This window comes from Pseudophryne corroboree, chromosome 4 (genome assembly GCF_028390025.1).
Source record: "Pseudophryne corroboree isolate aPseCor3 chromosome 4, aPseCor3.hap2, whole genome shotgun sequence".
In the NCBI taxonomy this organism is placed as follows: domain Eukaryota; kingdom Metazoa; phylum Chordata; class Amphibia; order Anura; family Myobatrachidae; genus Pseudophryne; species Pseudophryne corroboree.
Window position 1 is genome coordinate 183,913,975 of NC_086447.1, and position 20,290 is coordinate 183,934,264.

Below are 20,290 nucleotides of genomic sequence, written 5' to 3' on the forward strand. Positions count from 1 at the left end.
CCAAGTAGAAGAAATGACATCTCAGATACCAGAGTCACTTTGGACTAAAGATGGACAGGACACTGGATTAATGGCAAACGTAGCTCCGGTAGTTGTACAAGTAAAAGATGGTAGGATAGCTCCAAAAATCCCACAGTACCCTCTGAAGCCAGAGGTGGAGTTAGGAGTTTACCCAGTAATAGAGCGCTTGCTACAACAGGGCATTCTGGTAAGAACGTCCAGCACTGCTAATAGTCCCATCTTCCCTGTGAAAAAGAGTGGGGGGAGGGGTTACAGGCTAGTGCAGGATCTAAGGGGGATTAACAAAATAGTTGAGAGCCAGTTCCCCGTAGTGCCAAATCCAGCTGTCATCCTAATGCAAATCCCTCCCACTGCGAAATTTTTCACTGTTATTGACCTCTGCTCCGCTTTCTTTTCGGTACCTCTGCACCCTGACAGTCAATATTTGTTTGCATTTACATACAGAGGAGTCCAATACACATGGACTCGATTACCACAAGGATTCATAGATAGCCCAAGTATATTTTCTCAGGCTTTGCATGATTGTTTACAGTCTTTCCAACCAGTGAGTGGATCAGTATTAATACAGTACGTGGATGATCTACTACTGTGTTCTGATTCATTGGAGGCATCCCTGAAGGATACGAAACAGCTCCTGTTTCATCTTTCAGACACAGGACACAAGGTTTCCAAAGACAAGTTGCAATTATGCCAAACTAAGGTAAAATATTTGGGACACTGTTTAACACAAGGACTGAGACACCTGACCGCTGATAGAATTCAAGCAATTAGAGACATGACTCTGCCACAAACCCAGCAACAGATCAGAACATTTTTAGGAATGTGTGGGTATTGCCGTAATTGGATCCCAGGGTTTTCCATTTTAGCGTTACCTTTGCAGGAGATGGTCTCCTCAAACAAACCTGATCGGATTTCGCATACAGACGAGTCTGAGGCAGCATTTGAGAGACTTAAACAGTGCCTAACGCAGGCACCAGCATTAGGTATGCCGGACTATGGGAAACCCTTTGAACTATACGGAACAGAAAGTGCTGGTTGCGCGGCAGGCGTACTAACCCAAAAGCACGGTGATGCCAGCAGGCCGGTAGCATATTACAGCGCTCAGCTAGATACGGTAGCGCGATCCCTCCCCACATGCTTGCGAAGCGTTGCTGCGATAGCATTGCTAGTAACAAAAAGCGAAGACGTCGTGCTAGGTCACAACCTCACAATTCATACACCACATGCAGTGTCAGCCTTGTTAAATTCTGCCCAAACCAGGCACGTCTCATCAGCGCGGTTTACAAGATGGGAATTGGCACTAATGGCCCCCGTAAACATCACCATAAGGAGATGCAGTGCATTAAATCCTGCAACATATCTCCCAGGTGTGTCTGGACAGACCCAAAGGGTGGAGGATGAGAGTACTGGGGAAGGAGGATTTAATACAAAGGAAGACACTCATGATTGTATGGAATATTTGACCCAAAATTTTACCGCAAGGCCTGACATCAGTGACAACCCACTGGAAGATGTAGAACTTACGTTCTACACGGACGGTAGTTGTCATAGACAGTCAGACTCGGGAGACTTGTGTACTGGATACGCAGTCGTAGATGACCAAGGCACCATAGAAGCGGAACCGCTAGGCCCACCTCACTCAGCCCAGGTTGCTGAACTGGTCGCCCTAACCAGAGCATGTGAATTGGCTAAGGGAAAATCAGCCAATATCTACACCGATTCTAGATACGCATTCGGGGTAGTCCATGATTTCGGAGCCCTATGGCGCCTCAGAAATTTCATGACGGCAGCTGGTACACCGGTAGCGCATGCAGCTCACATAAAAAGGCTTCTAACAGCGATACAGGAACCCGACAGAGTGGCTGTTATCAAATGTAAAGCACATACATATAGCCAAGACCCAGTATCGCTTGGTAACAGCCGAGCAGACGAAGCTGCTAAATTAGCAGCTGCTACCCCCAGACAGACAGACACCACACAATTGATGGTATTTAATACCATCAACACACAGAAGTTGTGTGAAATGCAAAATTTGTGTTCCACACAGGAAAAGGCAGTCTGGAAGGCAAAGGGATATGGCCAGGAGTCCTCAGGACTCTGGACGGATGGACATGGTAAACCAGTGGCCCCCAGAGCATATCTTCCATGTTTGGCTGAAGCAGCTCACGGGCTGACTCATCTAGGCAAGGAAGGGATGTGCAAGTTGGTAAGAGCATATTGGTGCGCCCCAGGATTCTCCTCTCATGCGAGTAAAAGAGCCATGTCATGCCTTACCTGTTTGAGAAAGAATATTGGAAAGGCAATACCTACAGAACCATCCCATATCCCACCTGCCGGCGGCCCTTTCCAGGTAATACAGATTGACTTCATTCAATTACCCCCTTGTCGAAATTTGAAATATGTACTTGTTTGTATAGATGTTTTTTTCAAATTGGGTCGAAGCATTTCCGGCGGCCACAAATACCGCTATGTTTACTGCTAAGAAAATTGTGCAGGAATTTGTATGTAGATATGGTATCCCTAGAATTATCGAAAGTGATAGGGGTACCCATTTTACAGGTGATGTCTTTCAAGGAATGTGTAAATTGATGGGAATTGATAGCAAGCTGCACACTCCATACCGTCCACAGGCGAGTGCGAAAGTAGAAAGAGTGAACAGCACTATTAAAAATAAACTGAGTAAAGTGATGGCAGAGACAGGATTGACATGGCCAGAAGCTTTACCCATTGTACTGTACAGCATCAGAACCACTCCCAGGTCCCCTCTTAATCTGTCTCCCTTTGAAATCTTGTTTGGTCGACAACCGCATGTCATGATTAACCCTCAGGATGATTTGAAATGTAACAATGAAGTGACTGTAAAATACTTGATTAACATGAGTAAACAGTTAAGGAATCAAAATGATAATCTGAAGTTAGTGATTCCTGATTTACCAGATAGTAATTGTCATGACATTGAACCCGGGGATTATGTAATGATACGGAATTTTCTACGCTCAGGTTGCCTTATTGACAGATGGGAAGGACCATACCAGGTCTTATTGACTAGCACTACAGCATTGAAGGTTGCTGAGAGAGAGACTTGGGTTCATTCGTCCCACTGTAAGAAGGTTGCTGATCCAGAGAGGTCCCGTGATAAGGAACAGACGGTAGAGATGGACTTGCCCCAAGAGACTGTGATCCGGATTTTCCTGTTGACCATGATGTTGACCAGAGCAGTCTGTTCCGGCGAGAGTACCATGGAGGTCGAGAGAGGTTCTGGAATGGGTTCTGATGATAAAGATGGAGGCGTAGTTTTCCAAGAACAACTTAACCAACAAGTAAAGGCGAGTATCAGAAAACGATCTGATAGCATTGACCATAGAAGGAATTGTGAAGGATTGTTAGCTGAAGAAAACTGTATCTGTCGGCTCTGTAACAATGTCATTGAGGATGGGTGCATTAAGAAATGCCAATCCAGTTTTAATATCCATATGAACCGGCATCCATTGAGTGACTATCACTCCTTAGTGGGTAGTGTGTTAAATAAAACAGATTGTTGGGTATGCTCTCAAGTACCTCAAGGTCATAGCAAATCAGGGCTAGTACCATTTCCTTTAACGATAGGGGAGGTACTTGAGTTAAGTGGTGGGAGACCGGTGGACAGAAGGTTTAATATCTCCAGTCCTCCTAGTTTGAAGCTCCACCAATACCATGTGGATAGGTCCCTATTATGTTTCAACATCTCCAATCCCCGAAAGCCGGGAAATTGGGAAGTGTCATGGAGTAACCAAACCATGACCTTTTCGCATAGAGCAGATAGAATGCCTACAGATACAGAGCTTGTACGCCACATAGCCAGTAGAGGAAAATCTTTCCGGTATAGGTATACCTTAGGAAATAGGATTACTAGAGTTGGAGAGGTATCACCAGGATACTGTGCACATATCATACAACCTGATACGTGTACTAAGCAGATGGAAGAATTAGGGTTAGGAGATTTCACATGGAAGGTGTGTAATATGGTTATGTCCTACTCCGTCCCATATGTTCTCCCCGATGATGCATATTTCATATGCGGGAGAAAGGCGTACAAGTGGCTTGCCCCAAACTCTGAAGGATTGTGTTATATTGGAAAAGTACTGCCTGAAGTAATGACTGTATCACATGACAAAATGAAAGACATACACCGTGGTGCCCAAACTCCTTATACTCACACCCATTACGAGCACGTTGTTAAAAGGCACCTGATAGAGAAGACAGAGCATCCGGCCTCTGATCTGATAAGTGAATCCACCGGGATTCAATTCTTAATCGCGTTAGATTTCACCCGCACCGCTAGAGGAGTGCTGAATTATAAATACATATCGGCGCTCGCAAATTTGTTAGATAATATCACTGAAATGTATGATGACACATTTAGGTATACTGGAAGGGAACTTCAAGCTTACAAAACAGAACTGGTACAGCATAGAATGGTTCTCAATTACCTCACAGCAGTGACAGGCGGATATTGTGTCACACTGGCAACACAATACGGCGTGAAATGTTGCACATATATTACGAATAGCACCGAGGACCCGGTCGAGGTCATAGACCAAAAGATGGACGATATTCTCCAACTGAAGTGGGAATTTCGCAGGAGACACAATCTCACTCTTGCTGCTGTAGGTAATGAGCTGACTGGTTGGGTGTCATGGTTGAACCCGCGAAATTGGTTTTCTGGTTTAGGAGAATGGGCTCAAGGAGTCATAATGGATGTTGGGAAGTTTCTCCTATGTATCTTAGGTGTTGTCATATCGATTGGATTGATATTTAGATGCGGTCAGGCTTTAATGAAGTGCAAACATCGTACAAGGGTAATGAGTTTGAGGAGTGAGGAAACTGTAATTCCAATGGACTTGATTTACGACCCAACGGTAGAAACAATGATGTAATGAAAATGCGATTATACGGTCCGTTTCTTTCACCTGTTTTTCCGTTTCCTCCAAGGTAAAAAGACCCACTTGGACGAGGAATTTGATGAGCCGATATACAGACAACAGAGGGATTAAAGAAGAAGTTTTGACAACCTGATACACAGATTCTTGATGAACTATGCCATGGATCCCCAGTTTCCCTAGAAATTTTTAAATTACGCTAGCCCAACACTTTTGTAAATCTATGGACATTGACAGCTTTTGCTCGCACCTTATGGGCAAAAGCACAAAGAAGACTGCATTCAACAGACACCAAACAAGACCTCAATCGACGAATGTACATTTACCTGACATAGAATACCACCGCATTTACCGTAATTATGTCTTTTCTTCATTTCTCCAACCCTCAGGTAATGACACACATAGTCGATAGGGAATACAGGCACAGATATCAGCAATCACATATCTCCCCCATTCATGTATCATCAACTAAAATGTGCTCCCCCATTTTGTTACAACCAAAGCCGAAAAGAGCTCGGTAAAGTTTGACAGCCCATCCACAGACCCGTACCACGGGATAAGAAGGAATTCAAATGTATACTTCGCAATACCTCGAAGCTTGATTTAAAACACATACGGCACGATGATACATGACCCCCAAGCACGGATTCATACACACATGCTTCCGCTATCTCACTAGGTCATACCCTTTTCCTACCTTCTCCTCTCCTCCCCTACCCAATCATGTAAATGTATTAACCCCTGACATATATTTTTCTCTTTTAAAATGTTTTAGAAGGTGGCAGTTATTATTGACTGCCAAAGGGTGGACTGTCAAAGTCAGAAAAATATCTCTATGCACACTGCCATATTTGCACCTCATTCTGGTCCGCGCTGCGCATGCGTGCGCTCTCCCGTGCGTGCGCATACTCACAGTCGCGGGCACCCGCAGGCGCATGGTATGCGTATTTACGGTAGAGTTTATGTGATCGTAGCGTGCGACTCAATCGTTACATATTTTCAGTAATAATGTATTTTGTAGATCATGGTCCCTTTGATAGATTCTGAAAGTTTAGTTAATATAGCATGTTCCTGAACAGAGAGATCCCTCTTTGTATTGTACGAAGGGTCTAACAGGAGTCATACAGTGGTGTATGGTACCCATCGGAAGAGTATTTAAATAGCAATATTCCGGTGTTGGTTTGGAGCGGATTAATCGCTCATGCGAATAGTTATGGACATAAGAAGTTTATGTCAATTTACTATTATTTGTTCTTATTTAGTCATGCGGCGGGAAACTCAGCATCCCACCCACCTGAACAGTTGGAAGCAGTCACAGCCCACCTGTATGAATCAACCTATGACCTTTTGTTATAATGCGAAGCCGAATTCCTGTGTCCAATGAACAATGAGATTGTAGGGACCATTGAATTGTATTGTGTGTGGGGCATAAATAGGCAGGCCGACCATATCCAGTTCACTCTCTTCAACGGTTCTCATTGCTGATAATCGGGAGCTGGATATCGAGGCGCATGCGATCGTTTCCCCTTGTGCGTAAGTGTTTCTCCGCAACTATATTGATCTTCTTGTTATTGTGGGCCAATTTCTCTCTCTCCCTCTCCCTTCTCCTCTTTCTCTCTTATTTTCCTTTAAATTGTATTGTATTGTATTTCCTGTGTAGTTATCTGGTTAGGTAGTCTATGTTATATTGTAGTGTATGACTTGTATTGTGTTTAACTCTTTTGCAAGTATAGCATTCATAATATATATTTTAGGCGTTGGACCCTGAGCACGGTATCTGTGTGTTTCTTATAGTATTAAGTATTCTCAGAGCGTCGGTGACGCTCGAACAGCTTTAAAAGGTAATAAGGTTATACTGTGTTGCATTTACACTCTAACATTACACTAAGGTTTTACTGCACAATACACTGTTTATGGTTTAGATACAAAGGTTTAAAATAGTGAGCGTCAGCGCCGTTGGTGATCTCCTCGTGGTCCCGAGCGTCCGCTACGCTATAGCGAATCATTACGTTAGTCAACAGCCAATAACGTGTCTGCCTGTGATCTCTTGGCCGTGAGTGAACGTGACGCTTGAGCGTCTCGATCACGGCAAAGCGATTGTTACGCAACTAGCGTACCCTTACGGTACTTCATACGTAGATAGCGTACAGTGTTCTTAGACCTCATAAAGGGTATTATATATGATAAATATTTAGCTTTATCACCACTATTCAGCCCCGCATCAACACTACTCCTGGATTGATATGTTACATATTTTGTCCTCTATTACCTCTAGAATTACTGACGCGGGAATAACCCCTTTCACTTGGACTGACCACTCCGGTGTTTATGTTCTCATGGATCTGCATCAGTCCGCACACACTGTTCGCAAATGGCGATTCGATGAATCCCTGTTGCTTAACTCGTCAGTCTCCTCGGAAATACAAATGGCGATAGAACAATATTTTACTGAGAATACCACGCCTGATGTCTCTTCTAGTATAATTTGGGAGGCTCATAAGGCCACCCTGAGAGGTCTCCTTATGGCACGGACCTCCTCGCTGCGCAAGAAAGCGACACAGGAGATACACTTGTTAGAATCTCAAATAGCTACCCTAACCACCAAGCATAAACTAACTTCCTGCCCTGCCTTACTTACACAGATCGCTAACTTACAAGGCCAACTGAACGCTCTTTTGTCCCGTCGTGCGGCTCTCATTCTGCGGAAAATGAATCAGAAATTCTATGACAAGGCGGACAAGTTAGATTCCCTGCTGGCGAATAAACTGCGACGTAAACAGGCGACTGGCGCAATTGACAAATTATATTCCCGAACTCTGGGTGAGCCTACTTACGACCCTAAACAAATGGTTGATGAGTTTAAGGACTACTATAGCTCTCTTTAAAACTTAAGGACCCCGACGCAGTCCCCTTCCCTTGACCCGGAGAGGTTACGTTCCTACTTGTCCTCAACCCCTCTGCCGGGCATATCCACGGCCCAATTAGACATACTAAACCAGGATATCTCAGTAGAGGAGACGTTAACAGCTGTGAAATCCATGCGGTCCTCAGCCGCTCCCGGCCCTGACGGTTTCTCGGCACACTACTATAAACACTTTGCTAAAATATTAGCCCCTCATCTTACCGCCCTCTTTAACCAGATATTGGGGGGCGCATCCATTGCTCCGGCAACTACTCAAGCTGATATTGTTGTGATCCCTAAGCCTGACAGAGACCCCACTCAGTGCGGTAATTATAGGCCCATCTCATTGCTCAATATTGATTTGAAAATGTATGCAAAAATCCTAGCTTTGAGATTGGCCCCCCTTCTCCCTGCATTGGTATATCCCGACCAGGGGGTAAATTTACTAAGGTGGGATATTTTTAGAACTGGTGATGTTGCCCATAGCAACCAATCAGATTAAATCTACTATCTGCTAGAAGCAGCTAGATAAATGGTAAGTAGAATCTGATTGGTTGCCATGGGCAACATCACCAGTTCTAAAAATCTCCCATTTTAGTAAATTTACGCCCAGGTTGGATTTATTCCAGGCCGACAGGCCTCCGATAACACCAGAAGGGCCATTGATATTATACCTTTTATCCACCAACAGAAGTCCCCTTCCCTGTTGCTAGCCCTGGATGCGGAGAAGGCGTTTGATCGCATTTCGTGGCTTTTCGCCTTCTCGGTCCTCCAACGCATGGGCTTCTCTGGTAAGTTTTATGATGGTGTCTCAGCACTGTATCGCAACCCCTCAGCGCGGGTCTCTGTCAATGTGATCACTTCCTCATGCTTTGAGATATCTAATGGTACCAGACAGGGATGCCCGCTCTCGCCTTTGTTTTTTGCCCTTGTCATGGAGCCTTTAGCGGCTAGGGTTCGTCTTAACCCGAATATTACAGGGATTTGAATCGGCCGCATGGAACACAAAATTGCACTTTATGCTGATGATGTACTGGTTTCTCTTTCAAATCCGACATCGTCACTCTCTCCTCTCCTCTCTGAGATTGACCTCTATTCACAATACTCGGGCTATAAGATTAACGCTACTAAAACAGAAGTACTCGACTTTTATATTACCCCTGCGTCTAGGTCGCAACTTGAATAAACATTTTCATTCTCCTGGCATAACCGAAACTCAAATACCTAGGTACTTATCTAACCCACAGACATCATCAACTCTTTCAGGCGAATTTCCCACGTCTTTTGGACCAAATCCGCTCTGACCTCCAAACTTGGTCCTCCTATTTCATCTCATGGATTGGGCGTGCCAACTCTGTAAAGATGAACGTTCTTCCCAGACTTACTTATCTTTTCCAGACACTCCCGATATATATTCCCCCATACGTTTTTAAATTCTTGCAGCACCAAACTTCCCGTTTTATTTGGGCCAATAAACATCCTAGAATTAAACTTTCGTTGTTACAACGGCCTTCCTGGGGCGGAGGTTTAGGCATACCCAATTTCAAATACTATTACCACGCAGCCCAGATGGCATCCTGTGTTCAGTGGTGTGGCCCGGGGGCGGACAAGGTGTGGATAGCTATGGAAGCTGGCAAGCTGGGACTCTCCACGCTCTCTTCTCTCTTGTGGCTTCCGAGAACTGCACGCCCTCGTGCCACCTCATCTCACCCAGTGGTGGCCCGTTCTTTATACATTCGGGATTTTGTTGTGAGGAAACATCAATTGGCCCCTAACCCATCCCCCCTCATACCTCTGTTTCACAACCCCGCCTTCCCTCCGGGAATGGATAAATCTGCTTTCTCACTCTGGAAACAGGGAAACGTTGCTTTTCTTAACGACATTGCCTCTAGTATACCCTTTCCCTCGTTTAACCAGATTCAGACACAATACTCTCTCCCTCATAGTGAATTTTTCCGCTACCTCCAAATTAGACACTTTCACTCCGGGATTCATACTACTCTTTCTTCTAGGCCTCTCACCACTCTTGAAAATATATGTTTGAGACGCTCTTCTACGAAAGGTCTTATATCAGATCTCTATACTTTGCTACTGCAGGGCTCTGCTACTCTCAGAGATCACAGAGAATTGGCCTGGGAGAGGGATCTGGGTGTCACTTTGGATGAGGGGGAATGGGGAGAAATATGGAGTAATGCATCTCCAGGTCTATCTGTGTTAGGATAAAGGAAAATGTGTATAAACTGGTATATCGTTGGTATTATGTTCCTTCTCGTTTGAAGGCGATGTTCCCTGATGCTACAGACAGCTGTTGGAGGGGTTGTGCTTCTGAGGGGACATATATGCATATTTGGTGGACCTGCCCGAAACTAGTACCTTTATGGAAAGAAGTTATCCGACTTCTTTCATACCTTTTTTCCATCCCAATCCCCCTGGACCCTAAGTACTTTTTACTGCCTCTAGACCACCCGACTTTAACTACGCATCAGAACAAGTTGTTACGTCATGTGGCTACTGCCACGACATGTCATATAGCGAAGGCTTGGAGGTTGCCCTCCCCACCATCCCTACAATCCGTTGTCACCTACATTTGATACGTTTATAAGATGGAATATATGACCAGTGTCATTAGACAATCTGCCAGGGCGTTCGATAAAATCTGGGCACCATGGCTCACTTCTCAAAATGCCCCCTCCCCATTTGGTAGCTGATTAAACTACGCACCCTTATTTATTTATTTATGTTGGCTGCCTGGATCCCGCCACTCGGACCTCCCTTCCTCTTCTTTTTATTTCCCCCTTTGCTCATAATCCTGTCTCTTCCTTCTCCTGTCTCTATCCTTCCCGATTTCTCACTCCACTGGGTTGGTTGGCCACACCACAGACCTAGAGGACTCTTTCTTTTCTCGCACTTCCTCTGTCGTCTCACTTTAAAAAAAAAAAAAAGGATTTACCCATTTGATTACTGTTATTTATTCGTTGTGTATATCTTAGTACTATGTTGTCTTTCTATGCTTATGAAACACACCGTTTATGTGTATTACTGTAAATCGACCAATAAAATTCTTCTTAAAAAAAAAAAAAAAAAGTAATTTTCTCCTTCCTCTCAGTAACATAGAGTTCTATTTACTAAGCCTTGGACGGAGAAAAAGTACCAGCCAATCGGCTCCTAACTGCCATGTCACAGGCTGTGTTTGAAAAATGACAGTTAGGAGCTGATTGGCTGGTACTTTATCTCCATCCAAGGCTTAGTAAATAGACCCCATCGTATGTTGTAGATGGCATTAGACATGAAAGCAGTGATGGCAGGGACTAAAGGCCTAATTCAGACCTGATCGCTGTGCTGCAAATTTGCAGAGGTCTACGATCAGATAGTCACCTCCCAGGGAAAGTGAAAACCTGCCCCGTTCAAGTGTGCGAATGCATGTGTATGGCGTGCAAAAATTCCGCCAGACAGAGGACAGCTGCAAATCTGTTAGCAACTAACTCACCATCAAATGATTCCTCCGGTCTTACTCCTACAGTGCGATACAAACAGGCTGATCGGGTCGACGTCACACACCCGCCCTGAAAACGCTTGGGAACGCCTGTGTTTTTCCTGGCACTCCCTGAAAACGGGCAGTTACCACCCCCAAACGTCCTCTTCCTGTCATTTACCGTGCGGTCAAACTTTTCACACCATCCTGTCGCTGTCTGACAACGCACCTGCGCATTGCAGTGCATACTCATGCACAGTCATTCGATAATCGGCTGCTGTGCGATTTTGCACAACTGCGATCAGGTCTGAATTGGGCCCTAAGGAAGGTAACTAGTATAAAGGCCATAGCAGATTCTGCCTGACCCTCAGTGCTGGGTGCTGGAGGAGCGCAGAGAAAGGTGTCACATTCAGCACTCACAGGTATGTGTCAGGAGCGTCAGCGCATCGCGTCAGCTCCCGGGCGTTGCTAGGCAGCGGGGCCGGCGCGTCACTTCCGCCTCTGGCTCTCCGTCCCCGGCTGGTTGCTTGGCAACCGGGGACTTCAGGCGGCCACCCTGCACTGCGATCCCGGCTGTTGCTAAGCAGCCGGAATGCTGCGCTCTGTGCAATAATCAGGGTCCTGATTACAGGTGCAATAATCAGGGACCTGGGAGCTGGGTCTCCTCTCACTGATCTGCAGGGCCTTTTTATTGGAGCCAGGACAGTGCATCCCCGCCGGTGATAGCTTCCTGTGGAGCCTGTTTTCCTGCCTCTGGTGTGTTCCTGCATTCAGCTTGTGTACTCCAGTGTCCTGTGTCCAGTTTCCTGAGCCCTGTCCGATGGATCGTCCTCCGGGTTGCCTTACAGTAGAGTGGTCTGGTATCCGAAGCCTCTGGGTTCCGGTCATTTACTGCGCCCTCCTGTCGTGGTGTCGTGAGTAGCGGCTCTGCCGCACTTAATGGCTGAAGCTGTATTTTCTTTATCTATTTTTGGTTGTGTCATTTTGGCGGAGGTTTCCGCATTGCTGTCCTCGCCTTATTACGACAGGTTCGAATTTGGCAGTTAGGCTGCATTACTTCATTTGCTGTTGTTCCAGGCGGCCGCGCCGCATAAACTACTATTTTTTGTATCCTTCCCTGTTTTAGTCGTGTCAGTCATAGTTAGTTTTCACCTTGTTCTCCTTGGACTCAGTTAACGCCTTGTCTCCTATTAAGACCGGGGGGCATCGGAGTCTGGGCGGACCTAATTCGCCCATTCAATGGGGTCATTCCGACCTGATCGCTCGCTGCAGTTTATTGCAGCGCAGCGATTGGGTCGGATCTGCGCATGCGCCAGCGCCAAAGTGCGCCGGCACATGCTGGGTGGCCAAAGGCCGTTGTATTGTAGCGATCGCCTCTGCCTGAATGACAGGCAGAGGCGGTCACTGGGCGGGAGGGGGCTGGATGGCAGCGTTAAGCCGCCGTTTAGGGGGCACGGTCCGGCCAACACAGGCGTGGCAGGATCGTTGGGGGGGGGGGGGGCGGCCCGCGGCGGCTGCGTGACGTCACACGCAGCAGTTACGACTCGGATAACGAGGAGGTTCTCTCGCCGAGCCGCAGGAGCTGCGCTGGCCGGGAGTTACTCCTGAAATGCAAAGGCATCGCTGCTGTGCGATGCTTTTGCATTTCTGCGGTGGTGGGGGGGACGGCACTGACATGCAGGGCGGACTAGCCCAGTGCTGGGCGTCCTCCCGCATGTCTGAGTGCCTGATCGTAGCTGTGCTAAATTTAGCACAGCTACGATCAACTCGGAATGACCCCCCAAAAGCGGCTGCCGTGGGCACAAGAAACTATAGTCGTGCAGGCGTTAATCGACTACTGGAAAGGACAACGGAGTCAGGGATTTTTGTATCTCAGTTCTATCGCAGCTTCACTTATCTGTACTCAGAACCCTTCTATTGCCACCAAATCTCTTGGGTTCCAAGTACGTTGAACATAACAGTTAGTTATTTATTTACAGTTTCTTATATAGCGCAGCATATTCTGTTGCGCTTTACAATTGGAAACAACAGTGATAAGACAAACTGGGTAATAACAGACAGACACAGAGGTACTGTAGAAAGGCCCTGCTCGCAAGTTTACAATCTATGATATGCTGACAGTCACAATGTTGACATGAGAATGGTAATATGGTCATAATGTCAACATTTATTATGTCAACATTCATCATGTAGACAATGATGAAATGTCAGCATGTTAGAATGCCGACATATCGTTCCTGGGGGAACATCAATGACTTACCTTCTCCTGGTGGCTGCAGTGGCGACTTCCGGATCCCACTGGTCATATGACAGTCACTTCCAGGTCACAATTTTAATACTCCAGCGTTATGGTAAGTATTTCCTAATCCCTCCCTCTAGTGCAGGCATTCCCAACCGCGGTCCTCAAGGCACACCAACAGTGCAGGTTTTAGTGATATCCAGGCTTCAGCACAGATGGTTAAATCAAATAACTGAGGTACTAATTAAGTCACCTGTGTTCAAGCCTGGATATCACTAAAACCAGGACTGTTAGTGTGCCTTGAGGACCGTGGTTGGGAAACACTGCTCTAGTGCCTAACGCTAAACATGAATGTCGACTTGTCGCCTGTTGACATTTTACCAATGTTGACATTATAACTGTCAACATTGTATTGTCAACATTATAAATGTCAACATTGTAAATATTGATCTGTTGTCTACAGACCTTATTCAAAGCTAGACGCAAACCCAATGGTTTGGTTACAACTCTGATAGTTCTGCGCATGTGCACAATGGGTCCTTCATTGTTGCACACAGTGCCCCCTAAGCCACAGTTTAATTAACAGGCTGCGGCCATTTGGGTATGGTTGGCGATTGGCAGTGTTCCTGAAAATGGGTTGCATTGTCCCCATTTTCTGGGAGTGTTGAGGCCAGTGTCTGCGTCTTATGAAACACAGTTACTGGTCCTGGAAGCCTGAACAGCCAGGCCATTCTGAGCCACCTGAGGGTAATTCAGATGGCCGATGTTCACACAAGTGATCCTGTGTCTATGGGCACAGCAGCAGATCACACAAGCATGCAGGAGGCGTCTATTTACACCAGACACCTCCTGCAGCATTGGCATATTTTAGCACAGTAGCTGCGTCTAAAGATGCAGCTGCTGTGCTACTGCGTCTGTCTATGAATCAGGCCCTATATGCCGCACTCACCTGACTTCCCAGCACCCGCTTACAACAGAAGTTCTCCAGCACGCAACATTCTCAGTTCCCTCCCCATTATGGCTCTTTGACGACTATGAGATAATGATGTGAATCACAGCGGGGGCACCCATCTGCGGCCTGAGGCCCATGGTGAATACCCCCTGTAACTATGTTGTAGCCCTTCAGCTGTGTCAGGTTATGTGAAGCTGCACTAGAACTTATTTGACAGGACTTACTTGGGAGAGAGTTCCAGTAAATCAATGGACTTGGTCTTCAGCTCACCACCTTTTTCATATTCCAAAATAATTCCTGTAGAATATAACCCTAGAATTAACAAGATCCTTCTATACAACAGAATCAGAACACAATAATAAAAAATAATAATATCTCACAATGGGGGTCATTCCGAGTTGTTCGCTCGGTAAATTTATTCGCATCGCAGCGATTTTCCGCTTAGTGCGCATGCGCAATGTCCGCACTGCGACTGCGCCAAGTAAATTTGCTATGCAGTTAGGAATTTTACTCACGGTTTTTTCCTCGTTCTGGTGATCGTAATGTGATTGACAGGAAGTGGGTGTTTCTGGGCGGAAACTGGCCGTTTTATGGGAGTGTGTGAAAAAACGCTACCGTTTCTGGGAAAAACGCGGGAGTGGCTGGAGAAACGGAGGAGTGTCTGGGCGAACACTGGGTGTGTTTGTGACGTCAAACCAGGAACGACAAGCACTGAACTGATCGCAGATGCCGAGTAAGTCTCGAGTTACTCAGAAACTGCACAGAGATGTCTTATCGCAATATTGCGAATCTTTCGTTCGCAATTTTAAGAAGCTAAGATTCACTCCCAGTAGGCGGCGGCTTAGCGTGTGCAAAGCTGCTAAAAGCAGCTTGCGAGCGAACAACTCGGAATGACCCCCAATAACAATATACATGCTAACTGATGTAGCAATTATTTTAGCTGATCTGCTAATTATGATGTTTTTGTATTGTGTAGTCAGCGCGTTTTCCCATTACTGTTAATCTAATTAGTGGGCGAAGATGTTCTCTGGGAATCAGGGATATATTTTTAGATCCACTGTCTATGAACCTTATGCCGTGTCTGAAATGCAGGAGTCAATATTACACATTCCAGATACTGGATAATGCACTGTGGGCCTAATTCATGATGAAAGGAAGGAGGTGGCTGTGCAATTCCGTGTCATTAAAATTCGAATGCGTCTAAGGAGCCGGCTTACCAGCACTTGTACAGTTAGTACGGCCGGTCCATTCACTACAGTCGAGCAGCGGCACACCCACTGCTGCTGCGGTGTTAACCAGTCCTGTGTAGGGCGAAGAGACAGAGAAGGCTGATGTGCCCTGCTCTGCTGCTGCACAGTGGGCTGAGCCACGGGCAGCCTGCCTGATTCTCCGTCTACCGAACACATGTCATACAGCACAGCAGGAGCCTAGCAAGCTAATCCTCACGGGCTGCAGGCACCGTACTCCGCACACTGGTGACCAGCCAGGAGTGCTGCAATGTATATGCAGAACTTGTATGTGCTGGTGCAGTGCGGTGTAACCCTGTGTGTGCGCTGGTGCAGTGTGGTGTAACCCTGTGTGTGTGTTGCTGCTGTGCGGTGCAATTCTGTGTGTGTGCTGGTACAGTACGGTGTAACCCTGTGTGAGTTAGTGCAGTGTGATATAACCCTGTGTGTGCTGGTGCTGCGGTAGACGGGGCATGCGCCGCGCAAATTACGTCATGCTTGCATGCACAGACACGCAAGCATAATGACATAATTATTTATACAAAATAATTATATATACAGTTTTATATATATATATATACTGTATGTATGTATATATATATATATATATACATACAGTGTGTGTGTGTGTGTGTGTGTGTGTGTGTGTGTGTGTGTGTGTGTGTGTGTGTGTGTACTGGGACATGCTGTGATTAAAATGGGCTGGGTTCAGGAGACCGGCGTTTGGGATCCCATGCTGACTGTCGGGCTATTAATCGGTCGGGATCCCGGCGTCTGTATAGTGACCAGCGGTCTCCCGACCACTGGTCACATAACTACATCCCATTAAAATGGCTGAGGAGGCACTAGCTAGCACCAGAGCCAGATCTGCACACACTATATGAGATAGTCACCTGCCATAGACTTTTTACTACGGAGTTTTGACTATAAAAATGATTAGAATAATACAGGTTGAGTATCCCATATCCATATATTCCGAAATACGGAATATTCCGAAATACGGACTTTTTTGAGTGAGAGTGAAATAGTGAAACCTTTGTTTTTTGATAGCTCAATGTACACAAACTTTGTTTAATACACAAAGTTATTAAAAATATTGTATTAAATGACCTTCAGGCTGTGTGTATAAGGTGTATATGAAACATAAATGAATTGTGTGAATGTACACACACTTTATTTAATGCACAAAGTTATAAAAAATATTAGCTAAAATTACCTTCAGGCTGTGTGTATAAGGTGTATATGAAACATAAATGCATTCTGTGCTTAGATTTAGGTCCCATCACCATGATATCTCACTATGGTATGCAATTATTCCAAAATACGGAAAAATCCGATATCCAAAGTACCTCTGGTCCCAAGCATTTTGGATAAGGGAGACTCAACATGTACAAAGAAGATATTTATAATATAATCCACAAGGCCCGGCAATCCCGATAAAACAATACTTAGCTGGTTGCCCGCTTTGAATATGGGAATAGTATATCAATAAAGCAGCACTCCAAGCATAAAATAGAGCTGTCAGTCAGCGTAGTATGGCTCTATTTTACGCTTGGAGTGCTGCTTTATCGATATACTATATATATATATATATATATATATATATATATATATATATATATATACTATGTAAACAAAAACGAGTTTTATGGTAAGAACTTACCCTTGTTAAAACTCTTTCTGCGAGGTACACTGGGCTCCACAAGTCTGGACAATGGGGTGTAGAGTAGGATCTTGATCCGAGGCACCAACAGGCTCAAAGCTTGGACTGTTCCCAGAATGCACAGCGCCGCCTCCTCTATAACCCCGCCTCCCAGCACAGGAGCTCAGTTTAGTTAACCAGCCCAATGCAGTAGCAGGAAAAGAGATGACAACGGTTAGTAGCCACATACACCACACTCTCACGACAAGAGAAGTGTCAGCGGCTAATGCCATATCAACCCAAAGAAACTAAGTGCGTCAGGGTGGGCGCCTTGTGGAGCCCAGTGTACCTCGCAGAAAGAGTTTTAACAAGGGTAAGTGCTTACCATAAAACTCGTTTTCTGCTGCGGGGTACACTGGGCTCCACAAGTCTGGACAATGGGGATGTCCTAAAGCAGTTCCTTATGGGAGGGGACGCACTGTAGCGGGCACAAGAACCCGACGTCCAAAGGAAGCATCCTGGGAAGCGGCAGTATCGAAGGCATAGAACCTTATGAACGTGTTCCCGGAGGACCACGTAGCCGTCTTGCACAATTGGTCAAGGGTCGCACCACGTTGGGCCGCCCAAGAAGGTCCAACAGACCGAGTAGAATGGGCCGTAATGTGAACAGGAGCTGACAGACCAGCCTTCACATAAGCATGCGCAATCACCATTCTAATCCACCTGGCCAGGGTCTGCTTGTGAGCAGGCCAGCCACGTTTGTGAAATCCAAACAAAACAAAGAGAGAATCAGACTTTCGAATAGAAGCAGTTCTCTTCACATAGATACGGAGAGCCCGTACCACATCCAAAGACCGCTCTTTGGGAGACAAATCAGGAGAAACAAAAGCTGGAACCACAATCTCCTGATTAAGGTGGAACGAAGAAACCACCTTAGGTAAATATCCAGGACGAGTCCTAAGAACCGCCCGGTCACGGTGAAAAATCAGATATGGGGAACTACAAGACAAGGCACCCAAATCCGACACTCTTCTAAAAGAGACAATAGCCAGCAAGAACACCACCTTAAGGGAAAGTCACTTAAGGTCAGCTTGAACCAAGAGGTTCAAATGGAGTCTCCTGCAACGCCTCCAAAACCACCGACAAGTCCCAAGGAGCCACAGGCAACACACCCTGAGTGAAAGTATGAACATCAGGTAAAGTCGCAATTTTTCTCTGAAACCACACGACAAGGCAGAAATATGAACCTTGAGGGAGGCCAGACGCAGGCCTAAATCTAGGCCCTGCTGTAGAAAAGCCAAAAGTTTGGCTGTACTAAACTTGGAAGCGTCATAATGGTTAGATGCGCACCAAACAAAGTAGGAATGCCAGACCAGATGGTAAATCCGAGCAGAGGCCGGTTTTCGTGCCCGCAACATAGTTTTAATGACCTCTTCAGAAAAACCCTTAGCTCTTAAGACGGAAGCTTCAGGAGCCACGCCATCAAAGACAGCCGGGCTAGGTCCTGGTAGACACAGGGGCCCTGAACGAGGAGGTCTGGGCATTGTGGAAGTAGAAGTGGACGCTCTGACGATAGGCGTTGCAGGTCTTAGAACCAGTGCCGTCTGGGCCACGCCGGAGCTATGAGAAGCAGATTTCCTTTTTCTTGCTTGAAATTCCGAATTACCCTGGGCAGGAGTGACACCGGAGGGAACATGTACGGCACCCGAAACCTCCACGGCACTGCCAGCGCATCCACGAATGCTGCTTGAGGATCTCTTGTCCTTGCTCCGAAGACCGGAAGTCTGGATGTATATCACAGGGTAATTGTACTATAAACCCCTGACTAAATGCACTCTTTCTTACTAACACTGACTAAAAAGGCAGGTAGAATACTTAAGTGTCATGTAAAGTCACAGCACTGACAACCAGGCGGCTTTACATAGGAGGATTTGCCCAAGCAGTCCCAGGAACAGTGAGCTGAGGAGTAATGGCGCCGCAGACACTGACAGGGAGTGAGGAAAGACAGAGATGCAGCTCCAGGGTGGGAACACTTGCTGGAAATGGCGCCCTGGGGCTGGGGGAGGGGCTTCAGGTCTAAGCCTTATCCCCCTTGCAGGCAAAACCACCGGGTACTGTGGGCGATATTAAAATCGGTTTTAAGAGAAAACCTGACCTGCGCCCATGCCCTGGTGATCTAGTGGGATTGCCTGTATCCACAGTGTTCACCGCCAGCGCGCGCGCGCGGCCCGCCTCCCACTGACCGCGCCGGATCGCGATAAAGACCGGGTCCCGCGAGCGGGACTTACTTACCACCTCCCGAAGCACGGCCACGCGATCCTGGAGAGCCCCAGCCGTGTGTGCCTAACGTGAAGTAAACCGGAGCCTCCGCTGTAGGTACCCAGCAACCAGGGCTTGGTAGTGTACAGCGCCGCTGGGGAGAGCTGGAGCTGCGGCAGAGAATGTCAGAAGACATTTACCCCTGCTGCTGCCCTTGAAGTCTTCACTTTTTACCTCATAAAAAGCTTTTCTTAGGGCTGCCTGGAGCAGCCCCTCTGTTAAGTGCCTGCTTACTGCAGCACCAACTGACAAACTGAGCTCCTGTGCTGGGAGGCGGGGTTATAGAGAAGGCGGCGCTGTGCATTCTGGGAACAGTCCAAGCTTTGAGCCTGTTGGTGCCTCGGATCAAGATCCTACTCTACACCCCATTGTCCAGACTTGTGGAGCCCAGTGTACCCCGCAGCAGAAAGTAATATACTATGTAGCCAAAAGTGATTAGACAACCCCACATAAGCAAAATGGTGTACTCTTGTAGCAGACACGTGTTTGCAAAGGTATAAAATGGGTAAGGGGGCACTGATTGAATAATTTTCTAACAAAATGGCTTGCCGGAAGGAGTTAACCAAGATTGAAAGGGCGAACATCGTAGGCTGCTCGA

General features: G+C 46.4%; 1 protein-coding gene across 2 annotated transcripts in view; it reads right to left on the bottom strand.

Moving 5' to 3' along the window:
- The window catches only part of DAW1 (dynein assembly factor with WD repeats 1), a 156,902-nt gene that overhangs the window by 99,337 nt on the left and 37,275 nt on the right, over positions 1 to 20,290 (bottom strand). Inside the window, exons 1-2 of one of the 2 annotated variants that reach the window (XM_063915633.1) lie at positions 19,666 to 19,904; positions 14,730 to 14,802 (exon numbers count right to left, since the gene is read on the bottom strand). In XM_063915633.1, coding sequence (XP_063771703.1) covers positions 14,730 to 14,802; positions 19,666 to 19,828 — 236 coding nt within the window. In that variant the 5' untranslated portion in view covers positions 19,829 to 19,904. Of the gene's footprint in view, positions 1 to 14,729; positions 14,803 to 19,665; positions 19,905 to 20,290 lie in introns of those variants that run through there. The other variant, XM_063915634.1, reaches the window with a different exon arrangement.